Below are 15436 nucleotides of genomic sequence, written 5' to 3'. Positions count from 1 at the left end.
GCACCTACGTTATGCATTTTTCCCCTAATGGAAATCAGAAGTATATTATGCTGTTTTCACTTTCAAGTCTTTGAAATCTGTCATTTTTTGTGATGGGACTAATTTCTTTGAACGGGAATAAAGGAGAATGTGGTAAGTACAACATAATGCTTCCTCTTACTGGTTTTTTTTTTTTTTTAAACGTGCTGTTTAAAAGCCCGAGCTATATGGAAAATCAGAAAGTGTGAAGTGGAGGAAACTTACCTGGAAGAGAAGTGAAGGGCTCGCATGGCACATTCCACTACCTGATACGGCTCATTCTTTATTCTCCAGTAAAACGAAGCCATGTTGTACAGCACCCATGAGGAAGAGTTCTAGAGATTAAACAAATAAAACGACAATCAAGCACAGCTCAAGACAGTTTCTTCAACTCAGAATGCTCAAAGTGAGCACCTTCACTAGTCTAGGACTTCGGAAGTTTAAGATGAAGAAGAGAGAGACTCACAGCAGTCATAAAGCATAAGACGAAGTACTAACTAACGGCACCTGTCAAAAGAGCCGCCTGATCATCAGCTGTGCAGATGTGTTAAGGTGTGATCTGCACAGCAGACCATCCAACTACAGGCGATCATTCCAAGGGGGAAACAAAGCTGAAAAGCCCACCATGTGGGCTGTAATTTATTTGGCCTTAGTTATTTCAAGATTTTAGAAGCTGGGGCCTCACCTACTTAGAGGTGCCAGTTGCTCTAACATGAAGTTTCTGAAATGAACATATTTCAAAGTCTCCTATTTATTTACTATCTGAGTGAAGGCACATACATAAGCAAAGGACAGGTTTATGCTTTTGTGACGGATAAATTTTGTCATTTTCCCATGTGTTTTCAGAATCTAAGTCAAGCCTTCACACTATAATACATTGACAGTAAGTGTGTTATTTAGTCAACTTAAAAAGGAGTTCATGTAGGTTTGCTCCTTTTGTGCCTTAGATCTTCAAGCCCTCACACACACACGGGGTTTCAACTGCACGGACATCAAAGCACTAAACAGGGCCGTGTCAAAGCCTCAGTGTAAGTTAGTTGGAACCCAAGCAGAGAACTTTCAAATCCAGCATAGAAAGAAGTCATAAAGTTGAAGAGAAACTGGGAAAACATACATGACAGCTAACATTTAATATCTTCACTATATAAGGAACTCATAAAAATGTAAACAGACCAAATGAACAAATAAACATAAACTAGAGAGCATCAATCAAAACCATAGATGATTCAAAAATATAAAATAATGGCTAATTAGCAGGTGAAATGATACAAAACTTAACAAAAAATAGAAATTAAAGAGATAAAAGTTGCCTTTTACAAACTGGCAAAGCTTAAAAAGAATGCCGGGACTAGCTACACTGGGCACCAACTCCAGACACCCACTGTAGAAGGGCTGGGTCGGCACAGGCCAGCTCTGCTGGGGGGCAATCTGACACATGTATGTAAAAGGCCTTAGAAATGTGATTGCCCTTTGACCCCTACAGCTCCACCATTAGAAATTTATCCTGAGCCCTGGCTGGCATAGCTCAGTGGATTGAGCATGGGCTGCTAACCAAAGCATCGCAGGTTTGATTTCCAGTGAGGGCACATGCCTGCATTGCAGGCCACAGCCCCCAGCAACTGCACATTGATGTCTGTCTGTCTCTCTCCCCCTCCCTTCCCTCTCTAGAAATAAATAAATAAAATCTAAAAAAATATTTGAATTCTTAAAAAAAAAATTTATCCTGTAAGAATAATTAAGTTTAAACTATACAAATGTATAAAAATAAAAATCCAAAAGTATACAAAACAGTAATTAGTCATGTTTCCAAATTTTAATTCTTACTTTATGTTTTTGTAGATTTTTAAATATAATCTGATTTTTACAAGGACCAATTATTTTATTTTCAAAATAGTTACTTTTAAAATTAAGACTAAGGATAATGCTGTATTAATCAGCCTTATCTACACTATCTTCCAGGAAAGCGTGTGATTTTCCTCAAGTGGAGCAATGCAGGACTTGAGCATTATGTGTAGCTGGCTAAGGGTTACTATGTTCTTTCATAATTCACTTTACTTGAGATTGAATCTCCTTTTCGACAGCCCTTTGAGAAAGTTTTCCTTCAAATAAACAGGTATTTTAATTTTATCTCTTATTTTCAGACTTCAAATTGTGAACTGGAACAAAAAGAGGAATTAAACATTCTACATGAATGACTGAAAACATCAAGATAAGCAGAATACTCTAGAGTCCACATATATCAGAAGAGAAAAATGAACCTTCAAAAAAATCCTTCTGTAAGATTGCTCATAAAATCTTCCCCCCGACCTATAAATGCTCTAATGTCACTGTTAATCACTCCCTCCTTTGGAACGCTTTTTCCCCTGGGCTCTCAGGACCCCATTCTACTGGACACCCTTTCTGGTCTCTTCTGCTGGCCCTTCCCCCTCTGCTTGACGGCTAAATGTCGCAGGACCCGGGACTGAGAGAGGCCTCCTCTCACACTCCGGCTGTCCTTCAGGGGATCCTGCCCAGCCCCATGGCTATAAATACTCCCTATTTAACAATTATTCTCTATCTAGACACTCAGCTCTGCCCGCACCTGAAATTCCACACTCTCACTGATTTCAGATCCAACATGGCCCAAACAGATCTCTGTCCTCTCTTTACTCACCCAACCCTGTTCTTCCTTCACGTTGCTCAAATCAAAACTTGGGGAATTATCCTTGATTCCCTTTTCCCTCATCCCTCATATCTAATTTATTAGCTTCTAAACAGTTCCCAAAACAGTTTAAGTCCCTCCATTTCCAATACTAACTATTCTAGTCCAAACCATCTTCATTTCTCTCTTGAACTACTAAAGGGTATTTTAAATCCTGGGCCAGTTTTCCCTTGTTACTTATCAAGTTCTGGGGATGCAATGTTTTACACTACCTTCAGGAAAACAAGATGAAGATAACTCAGCAATAAAAATAATCATGTATAATATATAATGTATTTGAATAAACATATAAATATACAATGTTTTTTAGTAAACTGCATGTACATAAATGTCGTAATTACACATTTTACCTAACACCACTAAAATACTGCTTGGGAACTAGGCTATACCCTATGATACTCCTTGGGCACAGGGAAAAACAAAAACTGTTTTTCTAATTTCCACATCGCTCTGCATGATATATTTAAATTCTCAGGCCCTGGTGTATAATATTTCATTCTTTTAAAAGTAAATGTTCCCTTGAAATAAAAATTACAGGAATATTTTATTGTTGGTGGTAATTTTTTTGCTTATTCGGAGAATAGTCACAATCTATGTATTGTGTGTAGATATAGCAGACACTAATGTTAAATTTTCTTTCATGCTCAAAATATATAATCAAACCTATAATCTCTGTTGCTTATATTAATATATAATTCTTTAATGAATTACTTTAAATAAATCTTTTTAGCATCCCTTCCCAGTTAAGGGAACTGTATCACCAATATTTCTCCTTAGCTTTGAACTATACAGTTTCAATTATCATCATCATAGAATCACTCTCTAGATAGAAACAAGCTAGGAAAGTGTTTCTGAGAGTCAAATATCTCCTGTTCACACAGTCTCCCGACTCTCCAAGTCACCGATGCCTTACCTTCTGTAGGCCTTCATGAATGAGGTGACCTATGTCATCTATATTTCTTCCTAATCGTTTAGATAAATACGTGAAGACTGGATCTTCTTTAGATAGTAGAGGTGTCGAAAGATTAACTCTTTCTTGTACACCCTGAAGAAAAACATACACAAAGGAGATTATAAAAGACCACAAGTAATTCAGTATCTTGTAACATTTATTTTGAAGGAATTTTAAAAAATACGAGATGTTTGTAAAATGACAAAGCTATTGAGGAGAGGTGGAAAAAAGAGGATTTATAAGTAAGAGACTAAATTTTTAAAAATGCACTAAAAAAGAGTTCCATACTCTTTACTTACTCGTAAGTGCTGGAAAGCATGTATGCTATAGGGAAGTTCTAGAATTTTAGTGCAATCAGGTTGCTCAGGGTCTGGAGGGACAGGAGATTCTGTGTCTATATAATCTTCAGGGCTAAAATCAAAAAGCAAGAAGCAATGAATGTAGGACGAAGAAATGTCTAATTTTCCCCCAAATGAACCATATCCTCAGAACATCTCAACTTTACAACCAACATTAGTTAGCACTCATTAATTTTTTCAAACAGCTGTTGCTAGAGTCAAACATTTTGGGAGTTCAACTTAAAGGAGATAAATCAAGAGTGAGAAAGTAAGTTGGTGACAGAATGTTAAGATCAGGGACTTTTTAAAAATTAATACAACGCTGTTACATTCTTTCTAAAAATGTTAAATCAATAAACACTTTTATTGACAGTCTCTCCACATTTTTGTACCAGTTACTGATTTTTATTTTTTTTTAGTTTGATAGATGAAAATTATCCAAATGTTTTATTTTGTACTTACTTGATCATTACTGAGAAATATGTTGTCTACATGTTTACTATCCACTTGGATTTCTTGTACTCTAAATTCTTCAATTTTACACTGTGGTAGTAAGTATTTTTCATTGATAATGTAAGAATTCTACACGTACTATGTACTTTGAACTTTAAAATGTTAATAAACTTATCTGTGATTGAAGGTTACTCTCATTAGCGAAGTAATTCACTGACCTGAAAAAGATCTGTTCAAGAAAACGTAATCTGGGGGAAGGGAAGTGAACCTCTTTACCTGATGTCTTTGCTTTCCAAAGTTATGTATGTGCCGTCGTACAGATCCAAGTCCCCCAAAGGCACCTTTGCTTTGATGCAGTCTGGATCCTCCTTATTATGTCTTTGCTCCAATCCTGTGTCTCTGTCCTCATTTTCTTCTATGTGAATTTTTTGAGCAACTAATTGCTTCTGTTGAGAAGAAAATAACACAATAGATTTTTCAGTATTTCAGTCTACATACCAAGTAAGAGAAAAGATAATTTAATGTGTTAAAGATGTCAGAGAATCCTTTATGAAGAAAGACAGGATTCTGAGTATGCCATCAGTTAATTTACTTGATATAAATAAGCTTCTCTAACCCAGTGAGAACAGCATTGAGATTTTGGGGCTATTTGTTGCCAATGCAAATATTGACTAAAATACTGCAACAGAACTCAGACCACCTTAATTAATCAATCATTAATGAGATTAAAAATATTTCTGATGTGTTTATGAGATATTTTGTGAATTGACTGTTCAAATCTATGTTCTGGTACGTGTTTTTTTTTTAAATTGATTTGTAGAAATTTCTGAAAGGAGTAATTCTATGAACTCATTCCCTATCATTTATGTATTACAACTATCTCTTCCCAACTTGCAGCTTAATTTTTAAGTTTGTTCATGGCATCATTAGCTAAAGTGCTTTTAATTTAAAGATGGACAACTTTATCAATTGCTTGTACTTTCTGTGTTATTGAAGCATATATCTTTAAAAAAGGAAGATTTTATTTATTTATTTATTTATTTATTTATTTATTTATTTATTTATTTATTTATCAGAGAGAGGGGAAGTGTGGGATAAAGGGAGCCAGAGAGACATTGACAGGGTGCCTCCTGCCCTGACTGGGTCTGCAGGCTGGCACTCAAGCCACTGAGCCACGCCGGCCAGAGCTAAGACGTATTTCTTATATGTACCATAGGTACCATACTATATGTACCTATATGACTAAATAAGAAACCCAATCTGATAATTTCAGTTTAATTTGTTTATTTTGATTGCTGATCTATTTGGATTTATTTCAACCATATTATTTTGGGCTTTCTGCTTATCATTCTTTTTCTGTTTCTCTCTTTTCTTGCTTGCCATGTGTGTGATAACACTTTCTAAGTTCCTTCCCCTCCTCCAGTACCTTCTCTTAATTTATAGGTTTGGAAAGTACCGATTACATTTCTGTTACTTTAATGCTTGCCCTTACTGTATTTTTGGTTAATTTTTTCATCAGCAAATATTTCAGTACTTTTAAAAAATAAAACCATTATCACATGTAAAACATAATTTAATTCCTTAATATCAAGCATGTCATTTGTGTTCAAATTCCCAATTGTTTCTTCCTTCTTTTTAACATATAGTTTGAATCCACTGAAATCAACACACACTGCAATTGGTTAATTTGTCTCTTAAATTCCTTTTAATCTACTCTCTAGTTCTTTTTTTTTTTTAATCCTTATTACTTATTTGTTAAAGAAACTGGGTCATTTGCCCTGTAGTTTGCCACTTCACACATTGTGCGGACTGCATCTCCTGGGTTTGCCTGCCCTCTGGACTTCCTGAATGCTGGCTGCAGGATGCAGAGCTTCTCAGCTTTTCTGTGTCATGGACTTTGGCAGACTAATGAAGACAAGAGACCTCTTTTACAAAAAGTCTTTTAAAACAAAAAAATAAAATATTAAATTGACAAAGGGAACCAATTATATTGAAAAACAAATTATATTGTGGTTTGACTGGACTATTTCTTTTGGCAAGACTGCTTGAAAGGTGGCCATTCTTCAGTTTTTAATATGTGTGCCCATAAATCTTCCAACAGGGTTTTAATTTATTCAGTTCATTTTACCTTTTCCTGAACATGACAAAAGTCTAACATGCTTTACCTTCTCACTGATCATACCCCACCTCAGCCACATATTGTTAATTTTATTTAGTGTTATCTTTTAAAACACACAAAAAACTACTAAATAAATTTAGCAACTTTTCTATTGATGTTTTTACTGACCAATAAAATGTAGCTTTCCTTCGTGCAAAACCATGCCTTTAACTTTTTTTTTAAGTGAGAGTCTGTGGTTAGTAAACTCTACCTTTGTATGTAAGAAAACATCTTTGCTTTGCCCTCACTCTTGAATGATGGTTTAAAAAATATAAACATCTAGTTTGACTGATTTCCCTTAATACACTGAGGTTATTCCTCCATTGTCTTCTGACATCTAAGAAGTCACTTCTAATATCTAAGTAGTTGTTACTACTTTGTGTATGAATTGCATTATCCAGTCTTATAGCTTTAATTCTACATGTCAATGATGAACACATTTCCATCTCCAGCCAGACCTTCACCCCAGATTCCACACTTGAAGAATGAACTCCCTATTCAATGTCTCCACTTAGATGTCTAAGAGATGCCAAACTTAACATTCAGAAGCCAAACTATCACTGATTTCCACAAACTCCCCAGACCTACACATCCTTCAGTCTCCTTTATCTCAGCTAACACCAATTCCTCCTTTCAATCTCTTAGACCACAAAACTGGAGTCATCCTTCACCCCCCATCATCTCTGTCTCTCTCTCCCCAACCATGCCACGACCTCGGCTCTCTTAACAGTGTTGTGGTTGCTTCCAGGTTATATCTAGTTCCCAAATTCAGAAACAGATCTTATAATTTTGGTTTGGAGTTTCTACCTCATGGTAATATCCTGCCCTGAAATGAATTTCAGAAAATTGAAGATGCAATTAATTGAACCATTGGCGAGTTCGGTTCCTCCTGTGATCATCAGGTTTTGTTTTGTTTTCCTGTTCCGGCCCCACCCCCTGCCCCCAATTCTTTTCATGAACAGAATGGCTCCATCCCAGTCCTTGAGCAGTTAAGCCTGGTTCTCTCTTCCCTTATCTCGCATGGAACACTGCCAGTCCCCTTTACTTCTCAGAGCTGCTGGGACACCACAGAGTACACCTGGCCTTTGAGACCAGCAGGTCTGTCTGTAGCTTTAGGCACTTTCCCAACTTGGTGTTTCTGTTCCATTTCTGGTCCAGAGAGACATTTATGTTGCTTTTAGACCTGGCTACATTTTATTTTTATTTCTATTTTATATTTTATCTGTCATTGCTGTGTATATGAAGCAAAAAGGGTGTATTAAGTATAAACTTGATACACTACTTTCATCGAAAATTAGTGAACATTTTTCATTTGTATTTCACTGACTTGGTGAATGCCATTTTCCCCTTGTATATACTCAATTTAAGTCTCCTTCTCTTTACATTATGTCATACTGCCCCCTTAAAAATGGGATAGCATTAAAAATATACAATGTGCCTGTGCATCTGCAAATTAGAAGTACTTTCTGCACCACTGCATCTTTTTGCACAAGCATGAAGCCTGATAAATACAACTGTTGTCTTATTCCTAGTATCCATAAAAAATCAACATTTCCAAATTTGTAAGTGATAAAACCAGTAGAAACAAGGTGAGAGACTATTTAAAAAATGATGTGTTATTCTAAAAGTACTACTACCTGCCCTGGCTGGTGTGGCTCAATTAGTTGGAGTGTTGTCTTGTAAACAGAAAGGTTGCAGGTTCAATTCCCAGTCAGGGCAAATGCCTAGGTAGTGGGTTTGGTCCCCAGTTGGGGCACATATGAGAAGCAACCAATTAATGTTTCTCTCATACATCAATCTTTCTCTCCCTGTCTCTCTCCCTCCCTTCCCCTATCTCTAAGATCAATAAGCATGCCCTCTGGCGAGGATTAAAAACAAACAAATAAACAAACAAATAAAAGTACTACTACCTACTCAGAGCTGGTTAATATGTGCTACAAGCTCCTCCTTTTTAATTAACAGAAATTTTAAAAACATATAATTGTAACTATTTCTGTTGATAGGTGTACTAGTTTGACTTAATGTAAGTGAATGTCGGGATTTTTACATAATGAAAAAATGAATGGCTAGCTGGTCTAACAGGTATGTCGGCCTTTAAGCCATGGGGTGCGGTGTTTGCCTCTGGTTCTATCATAACTCGCTATGTGAACTCAGGCAATTCACTATCCTCGGGTCTGTTTCCTTGCCTCTAAAACAAGGATGATCTTCATGATTCCTTAGCTCTCAAGACTCGACTTTTGTCACTCTAAATAATTTTCTAAATCTCATCTTGCAAACTGGTTTATTTTTTCTACAACTTATAGTTCTCTTAAAATTTGGATTCAATTTACACTATAACTTTTAAGCAGAGATTTTATGAGGAAAAAATCTCCAGTTTTTCAAATAACTAATAGTTTGCTATTAAGCAAAATAAATTTATGGAAATCAATGACAGAAACAAAAAAAGGTCAGATTTTATTAGCACAAGTCAATTTCAAGTTTTCAAGGTGAAAAGTAATAAATGATTTTCACCTCAATCATAAAATCACAAAATATCCAGACCTTAATTTTTACTGCTTGAAGATTAAGAAAAATTACATTATTACAGTATATTAAAACCATTCTTCCTTTTCCTATTTTACCCAAGCTCTCCTCCAAGAGTATCCCCAAAGACCACATCACTTCATACTTGATGGAAAAACTTATACATGTGCCCTGGCTGGTGTGGCTCAGTGGACTGCATGCTGGTCTGTGAAATGAAAGGTCGCTAGTACCCAGTCAGGGCACATGCCTGGGCTGTGAGCCGGGTCCCTAGCTGGGGACTTGAGAGAGTTTTCTCTACCTCTTTCCCTGTTCCTTCCTCTCTCTCTCTTTAAACAACAACAACAACAACAAAAGGAACACTTATACATGGAAACTTTGTTCAAGGATATGTAATGAGTTAAGAACCAGGCATAAAACCTAGAGTAGGGTAGCCTGTTTTTCTTATTATTGCTCAAAAGTTATTCTAATTAGATGTTATTTTTAAAAACATGGCCTAAAAGTAGTAAATTCCTATAAAAGTCAAAGAATCAGGCTTAAGTAATATGTTTAATTTTTCTTTGAATACAGTAGCTCCCATGAAATACACCAAGCTTTAGCTGCATATACCACATACCCAGGTGCCTCACCTCCAACTCTTTGAGGTAGTTAACTGTTGTTTCTTGTCTCATTAGTATGACTAAGTCATGGGGATGCTTCAAGTTCATTGGTGAATCCACCTGCAAGCAAGCATACAATAAATGAAGCTCAGATTTCATTAACATTTGTTTTGAGTCACAAAGTTTTCTTTAATATACTCTAAACCACTGTTCAATCTCCATTACAATCAGTGTTAGGTGCTCAGTAAAACTCAAGAGGTACTTTAAAACTGATCACATAAATTTCAGCAAAGAGAATAACAGGTTCAATAGCTATCCCTTGAACTCTGACTTGAAAGGACAAGCTTTTGAAGTAAACATTCTGACTTGACTGGTCATATTAAAAATATTTAGCACTGGCTGGTGTAGCTCAGTGGATTGAGCGTGGGCTGCAAACCAAAGTATCACAGGTTCAGTTCCCAGTCAGGGCACATGCCTGGGTTGCAGGCCACAGCCCCCAGCAACTGCACATTGATGTTTCTCTCTCTCTCTCTCTTTCTCCCTCTCTTCCCTCTCTAAAAATAAATAAATAAAATCTTTAAAAAAAATTACACCTCTTAAAAAACATTTAACAAGATAAGTATTTGGCAATGAATGATTAAGTAAATTCTTTAAAAGATATTTCACACCTGTAATAATAAAAAGGGATTATCTTGTCTTAATGGCACATTCCATATCTCAACAAATTTGCAAGCAGTAAAAGAGAACACTTAAAGGACGAATTTTTGAAAACTATAACTGAAAGATAATATAAATAACCTTGAGCCTTATTATTTACAACTCATTTTCTCTGGGTCATAAGCAAGCAGTTATGTGGCTGAAGTAGAAAAAATGAACCCTCATATGCTGATAGCAGGCTTATAAATTTATTCTTTTTTGGACAGTCATTTGACAACATATATAAAAATGTTAAAAGTATATACCCTTTGACCTGGAAACAGAAACTCTAGGAAACTCTCCTATTGTCATTCTTAAACAAGCAGGCAGGTATATACAAGGATGCTCTCCATCACACTTTTATCTGGGGGGTGGGGGGAGGAGGCAGCAACCTAAGTCCATAGGGAACAGTGAAATCCATGATCCAATGGAAGGGCGTATAGAAAGCTAGATCTACTGTCATGCAAAGATGTTAACCATGTATCGCTGACTACAAACAATAAAGAATATTAAGTATACTATGATTTTTAAAAGAAATTATATGTGTATATTCTTACAGATGAAGACATATACATGTCTGTGTATGCACAAAACTAAGCTGGTTTACAATGGTGTCTTTCGGAAAGTGGGATAAAGAGGAAGCATACATTCATGCTTTTACACTACACACTTGTATATTTTTAAATTGTTGGTGATGTACACACAACACATTTATAAAGAAAAACAATTCACACTCACACACACACACATAGCTTTTGAATTTCAGAAGAATCTAAGACACAGGCCTTGGTACTTACGGGATAAGATGAAGTTCCTGCTATCTCATAGTGTCTGATTGCCAAACTATATGCCAGCCCGACAGGAAGTTCCACTTTGCGAAGAAACTACCTTTTTGTAACCTCTAAGAAATTGACATCAATTCAACTAATTGATTTTATGAGCTAACTTTTTAGGTGCAGACACTTTGATAAATATGAGAGGCCATTAAAAAATTATTTTAAAAAGAGCAAATGAGAACAGTATGAAAAAAGTTAGCTTTAATAATATACACTGAAACACATGGATAATGTTGAGTGACTACAAATAAAACTTAATGTGCCTTCTTGGGGATGCCAGAGGAAAGAAACACTAGTCCTGAATAACTTCCACTTACACTTTCATTGCAATGATCTGAACTACATCATTATCATTATCTAGTCATATAATTTTCACCTCCCATAGCATTTAAGAGGAGATCACTTCACTGCTCCCTGGCCTTCCCACTATATTGGAATTTACATTAAAACTGGATTCTAAATTTAAAAGGCACTAAAGAGATAATAGCAAGGCCTATTCATGGCCACTTGAGCTGTAAATCTCTACCAAACAATCACACCTAGCAAAGGCCTACAAGCAAAATGTTTAGGTTTATCTCAGTAAGAGGTAGACAATTTTGCTTCTCTTTTCAATAGTTGAACACATTCCCAAAAGGCATATGAGGGTGGGGCAGGGAAAGCTACTACAGTAAACTGAATATGGACCAATTTTAATTCAAACCCATCAATCTTTTTTTTTACAAGATGATACATCATTTGTGATACAGGACACCAAATTTTTTACAGGAAAAAATGTAAAACCTACAGCCAGTGGCCAGAGTATAAAAGGACTATACATAAGGAAGCCCAAGAAAGTCTCCTTACTTTGCAACTTTGTCCATTTCTCAACAGGTAGTTATTTAGTACATGACTTTATGTAAATATTTTTCACTGAGGATTTTTAGAAAAAATTGGGGGAGGGGAATGAAAGTGGGAGCATGATATTCCACAATACCTAGCCAATCTGATTGCCGGACATTTGGAGAACTGCAAGAGGGATGACAGAATAAGACAAGTGAAGGTTTGTGTTAGAGAAATATTTAAAGTATATTAGTTTTAGATTAAAAAGATACTAGATGACCAGGGCTCTATCATATTTGAAGAGTATGGGTTTGGCCAACATTCAAGGATGAGGAAATACTTTTAATTTCCTTGAAGCTTTTAGTTCAACAAAGACACAGCAGCTACAGGAGGATAAAGTGATGAGTGGAAGGAAGGAAGGGAGCTAACTGACAGCTGTGTTTCTCACTTTAAATGTCAGCAAACGGCATGGATCTCCGCCAGGTAAGGGTTGGCAGTACACGATTTACAGCGTGACATATATTTTTAATGAGGTATCCTCAAGTTCTTAAGTTTTAGGACAAGATAATTATCCTTGGCAAATGTCAAAAAGCTCGAATTTCTCTCCTTTCAAACACCCCTCCTCAGAAGATTATAAATACCACAACATCCACTCAACCAATAAAAGTTTGTTAAGCCTATGAACCAGGCCCATTATGAGTCAACATTTGGGACCTATGTAGTCCTCTTTTATATACATTGTGAAAAGGAATGGTAATATGCCCTCAAAATCTTTTGAATTTAGAAGAGCTGGCCGTATGTTCAGGAGCAAAAGAGTGAAATTAGAAGAGGTGATGGGAGATGATTTGGCTTTAGGTGGTGGGCATACGACCAATATACAGACCATGTATCATAGAGATGTACACTTAAAACTTACATGATCTTATTAACCAATGTTGCCCCAATAAACCAAGTAAAAAAAAAAAGACCATAATGCATACATGAGATCTCAAAACACTTTATGGCTTTTTCACAAGAGACAACCCTACAAACTTCCATTAATATACAGCACAATAAAAAAACACTTGTTATGACCAGAATCATTAAGAAAACGTGGAATTATTTTCAGTTGCTTCCACTTAAGCAGGAGAGGCAGTATGAAATATATTTTAGGGCAAAATTTAAACTGCAGGGTAAAACTGACCAAGTATTTGGAACCTCGCTCTATGGAATTCTACTATGCAAAATGATTCATTCTCTAAGAGTTCCAGGTAAATAAAGTTTCCCTGTTACCGTAGCAATTTATTTTAATAGAAAAGTGACAAACCATGTAAGGCAATTCAATTTTATAAGTACATAATCCAATTACATATAACAGCAACAAGTATCTTACTCATATCAAGTTTATTTTCATATATTTCATTTGCTGCTGTCTCTAACCAAGGTAGTGTTCAGATGCACATCTCACATGTATCTCTGTAAACGCAGTGGTAGCAGATGGAAATATCACTATAAGAGAGTAAGATACTGCCAAATTAGGTAAAAGGTGAACATTTTAAATTTAAAATAACCAATCTAAGGATATAAACATACTCGAATCGTAGAAAAGCAAGTTGTAGTCAATCACTTTCCACTGGTCCTTTATGACAGAAAATTGAACATTTCTATTGTAACATTAATCCCATTCCTCATATGTAACTTATTCTTCACACATGGTGAATGATTCTACATACTATTCTTCAAAAATGTTATTCAAATGAGTACATGACAGCAATATTAGCGGGGACTCACTCTTTTCCCAACAGCAGTTTGAAACTGATGAGTGAAATCTTACACTGTGCCACACTCATTTAAAAAAAATTCCCTTTAAGTTAGAAACTAGGGATGGAATATTGTATATCTTTTATTCAGAATTTTAGATTACTAAAATATTGAGACAATATGACGGAAAACATAAATAAAAATCTTCAAAGCAACCAAGATTTCACCTCTACCTTCAATGATCCCACTCAGTAGGCAGGTACAGTTTTTGCTATCCAGTATCTGCAATCCCCATCTTGCGCCAAAAGCACCTGCCTTGCTTGGCTGGAAGCAACCTTCCTCAAAGGGAAACCCTGCTCAATGGTAACTATTTCTGAGATGGAACATTACTTAACTAAGTGGTCAGTGGGTACTAAAAACACTCTAATCCAGAACATTTGTTTGAGCTTTTGGGGACAATCCAGCTTTTATCCTCCAGGGGCCTGAAAATGTGATTAAAGAAGCAGAGGAATGAAGACGGAGAAAAACCTATCCTGGTTACACTGCTTGAGCTCTTAATCAAACTGTATCTGTAGCACTTGGAATCTGTGCAAACATTCCAATGAAAGTTTTCAATACAGAAGGTCTTTGATGCTATTTATTAAGGTCCTCAACCTAATTTTCTTTAGGCCCTCTGCCTGGGCTATCTGCTTATCTGCTTACCCTGTTGCTCTTTTGAGAGCCTCAGTGCCTTTGCACAGGCTAATTCCTCTGCTCAGATTGCCCCTCTGTCCCTATGCTTTTGGGGAAGGCCAAGTGACTTGGCTCATAAAACATGAGGCCATATTTTGTGGGGCCATTCTTCTCTTGAAGTCCCTTAGTACTTTATGCACACCTCCTTAACAGCATTATTACACTGTTTAACTACTGTATGTCTGTCTTTCCAAAAATGTTTTTAATTTCTTTTCCAATCCTCAGTACTTAATAAGCTTTCAGGTACATGCTTGGCACTTAATACACTGCTGACTGTTGGATGAAATGTCTGACGTCACAGGTGTTAGATGCTCCATCTCCATCTCTGATGGCATCATCACTCACTAATGGTTATCTGGAAGGGACGTGAAGTTACCAAGTCCTTGACGGCTCTATGACTAGCTGCAGGTGGCCTTAAGCAAATCACCGTTCCTTCCTGAGCCTGCATTTCCTCAACTGTAAACTGAGGGGACCCAGCCCACTGGTTTCTGAAGTTCATTATAATTTTCAAATTCTATCTATATGAAATTTAAACTCTCATAAAAACATCATGTTTTTACCAGCCTAATCTACACCACTGAAATAATCCGATATTCAAATGAATTAAAATCATTCTTTTAATCTGCCAGATGTTTGTCTTTGCTCAAGGTGGGGGCGATTTCCAAAGCTATAGTTAAAATTTTCTTTTAAACTGTTGATTTGTTCAATAAACCAAGGCTCCAATTAGCAGTGGTTAGTTATTTCTGAGGAGTTAAATTGTTAATAGTATTTTAGGCAAAGATAGCCCTCCCTGTTTTTATGCCATTTAATTCTAACAAAGTTTAACTTAAAAAACCTTTTTTTCTGATTGTAAGCTAAATATAGCTTACTGAAA

The 15436-nt window shown here is 36.1% G+C and overlaps 1 protein-coding gene across 2 annotated transcripts in view; it reads right to left on the bottom strand.

The window, feature by feature from the left end:
• The window catches only part of TTC17 (tetratricopeptide repeat domain 17), a 96805-nt gene that overhangs the window by 68107 nt on the left and 13262 nt on the right, over positions 1 to 15436 (bottom strand). For both annotated transcript variants that reach the window (XM_045825525.1, XM_045825526.1), the window contains exons 2-6: positions 9770 to 9859; positions 4739 to 4908; positions 3971 to 4082; positions 3633 to 3764; positions 244 to 353 (exon numbers count right to left, since the gene is read on the bottom strand). In XM_045825525.1, coding sequence (XP_045681481.1) covers positions 244 to 353; positions 3633 to 3764; positions 3971 to 4082; positions 4739 to 4908; positions 9770 to 9859 — 614 coding nt within the window. The remainder of the gene's footprint in view (positions 1 to 243; positions 354 to 3632; positions 3765 to 3970; positions 4083 to 4738; positions 4909 to 9769; positions 9860 to 15436) is intronic.

Source organism: Phyllostomus hastatus, unplaced genomic scaffold (assembly GCF_019186645.2).
Source record: "Phyllostomus hastatus isolate PE091 unplaced genomic scaffold, TTU_PhHast_1.1 phas_scaffold_585, whole genome shotgun sequence".
NCBI lineage: Eukaryota > Metazoa > Chordata > Mammalia > Chiroptera > Phyllostomidae > Phyllostomus > Phyllostomus hastatus.
Note: the sequence above shows the minus strand (reverse complement) of the source record. Positions and strands in the feature narration are given on the sequence as shown.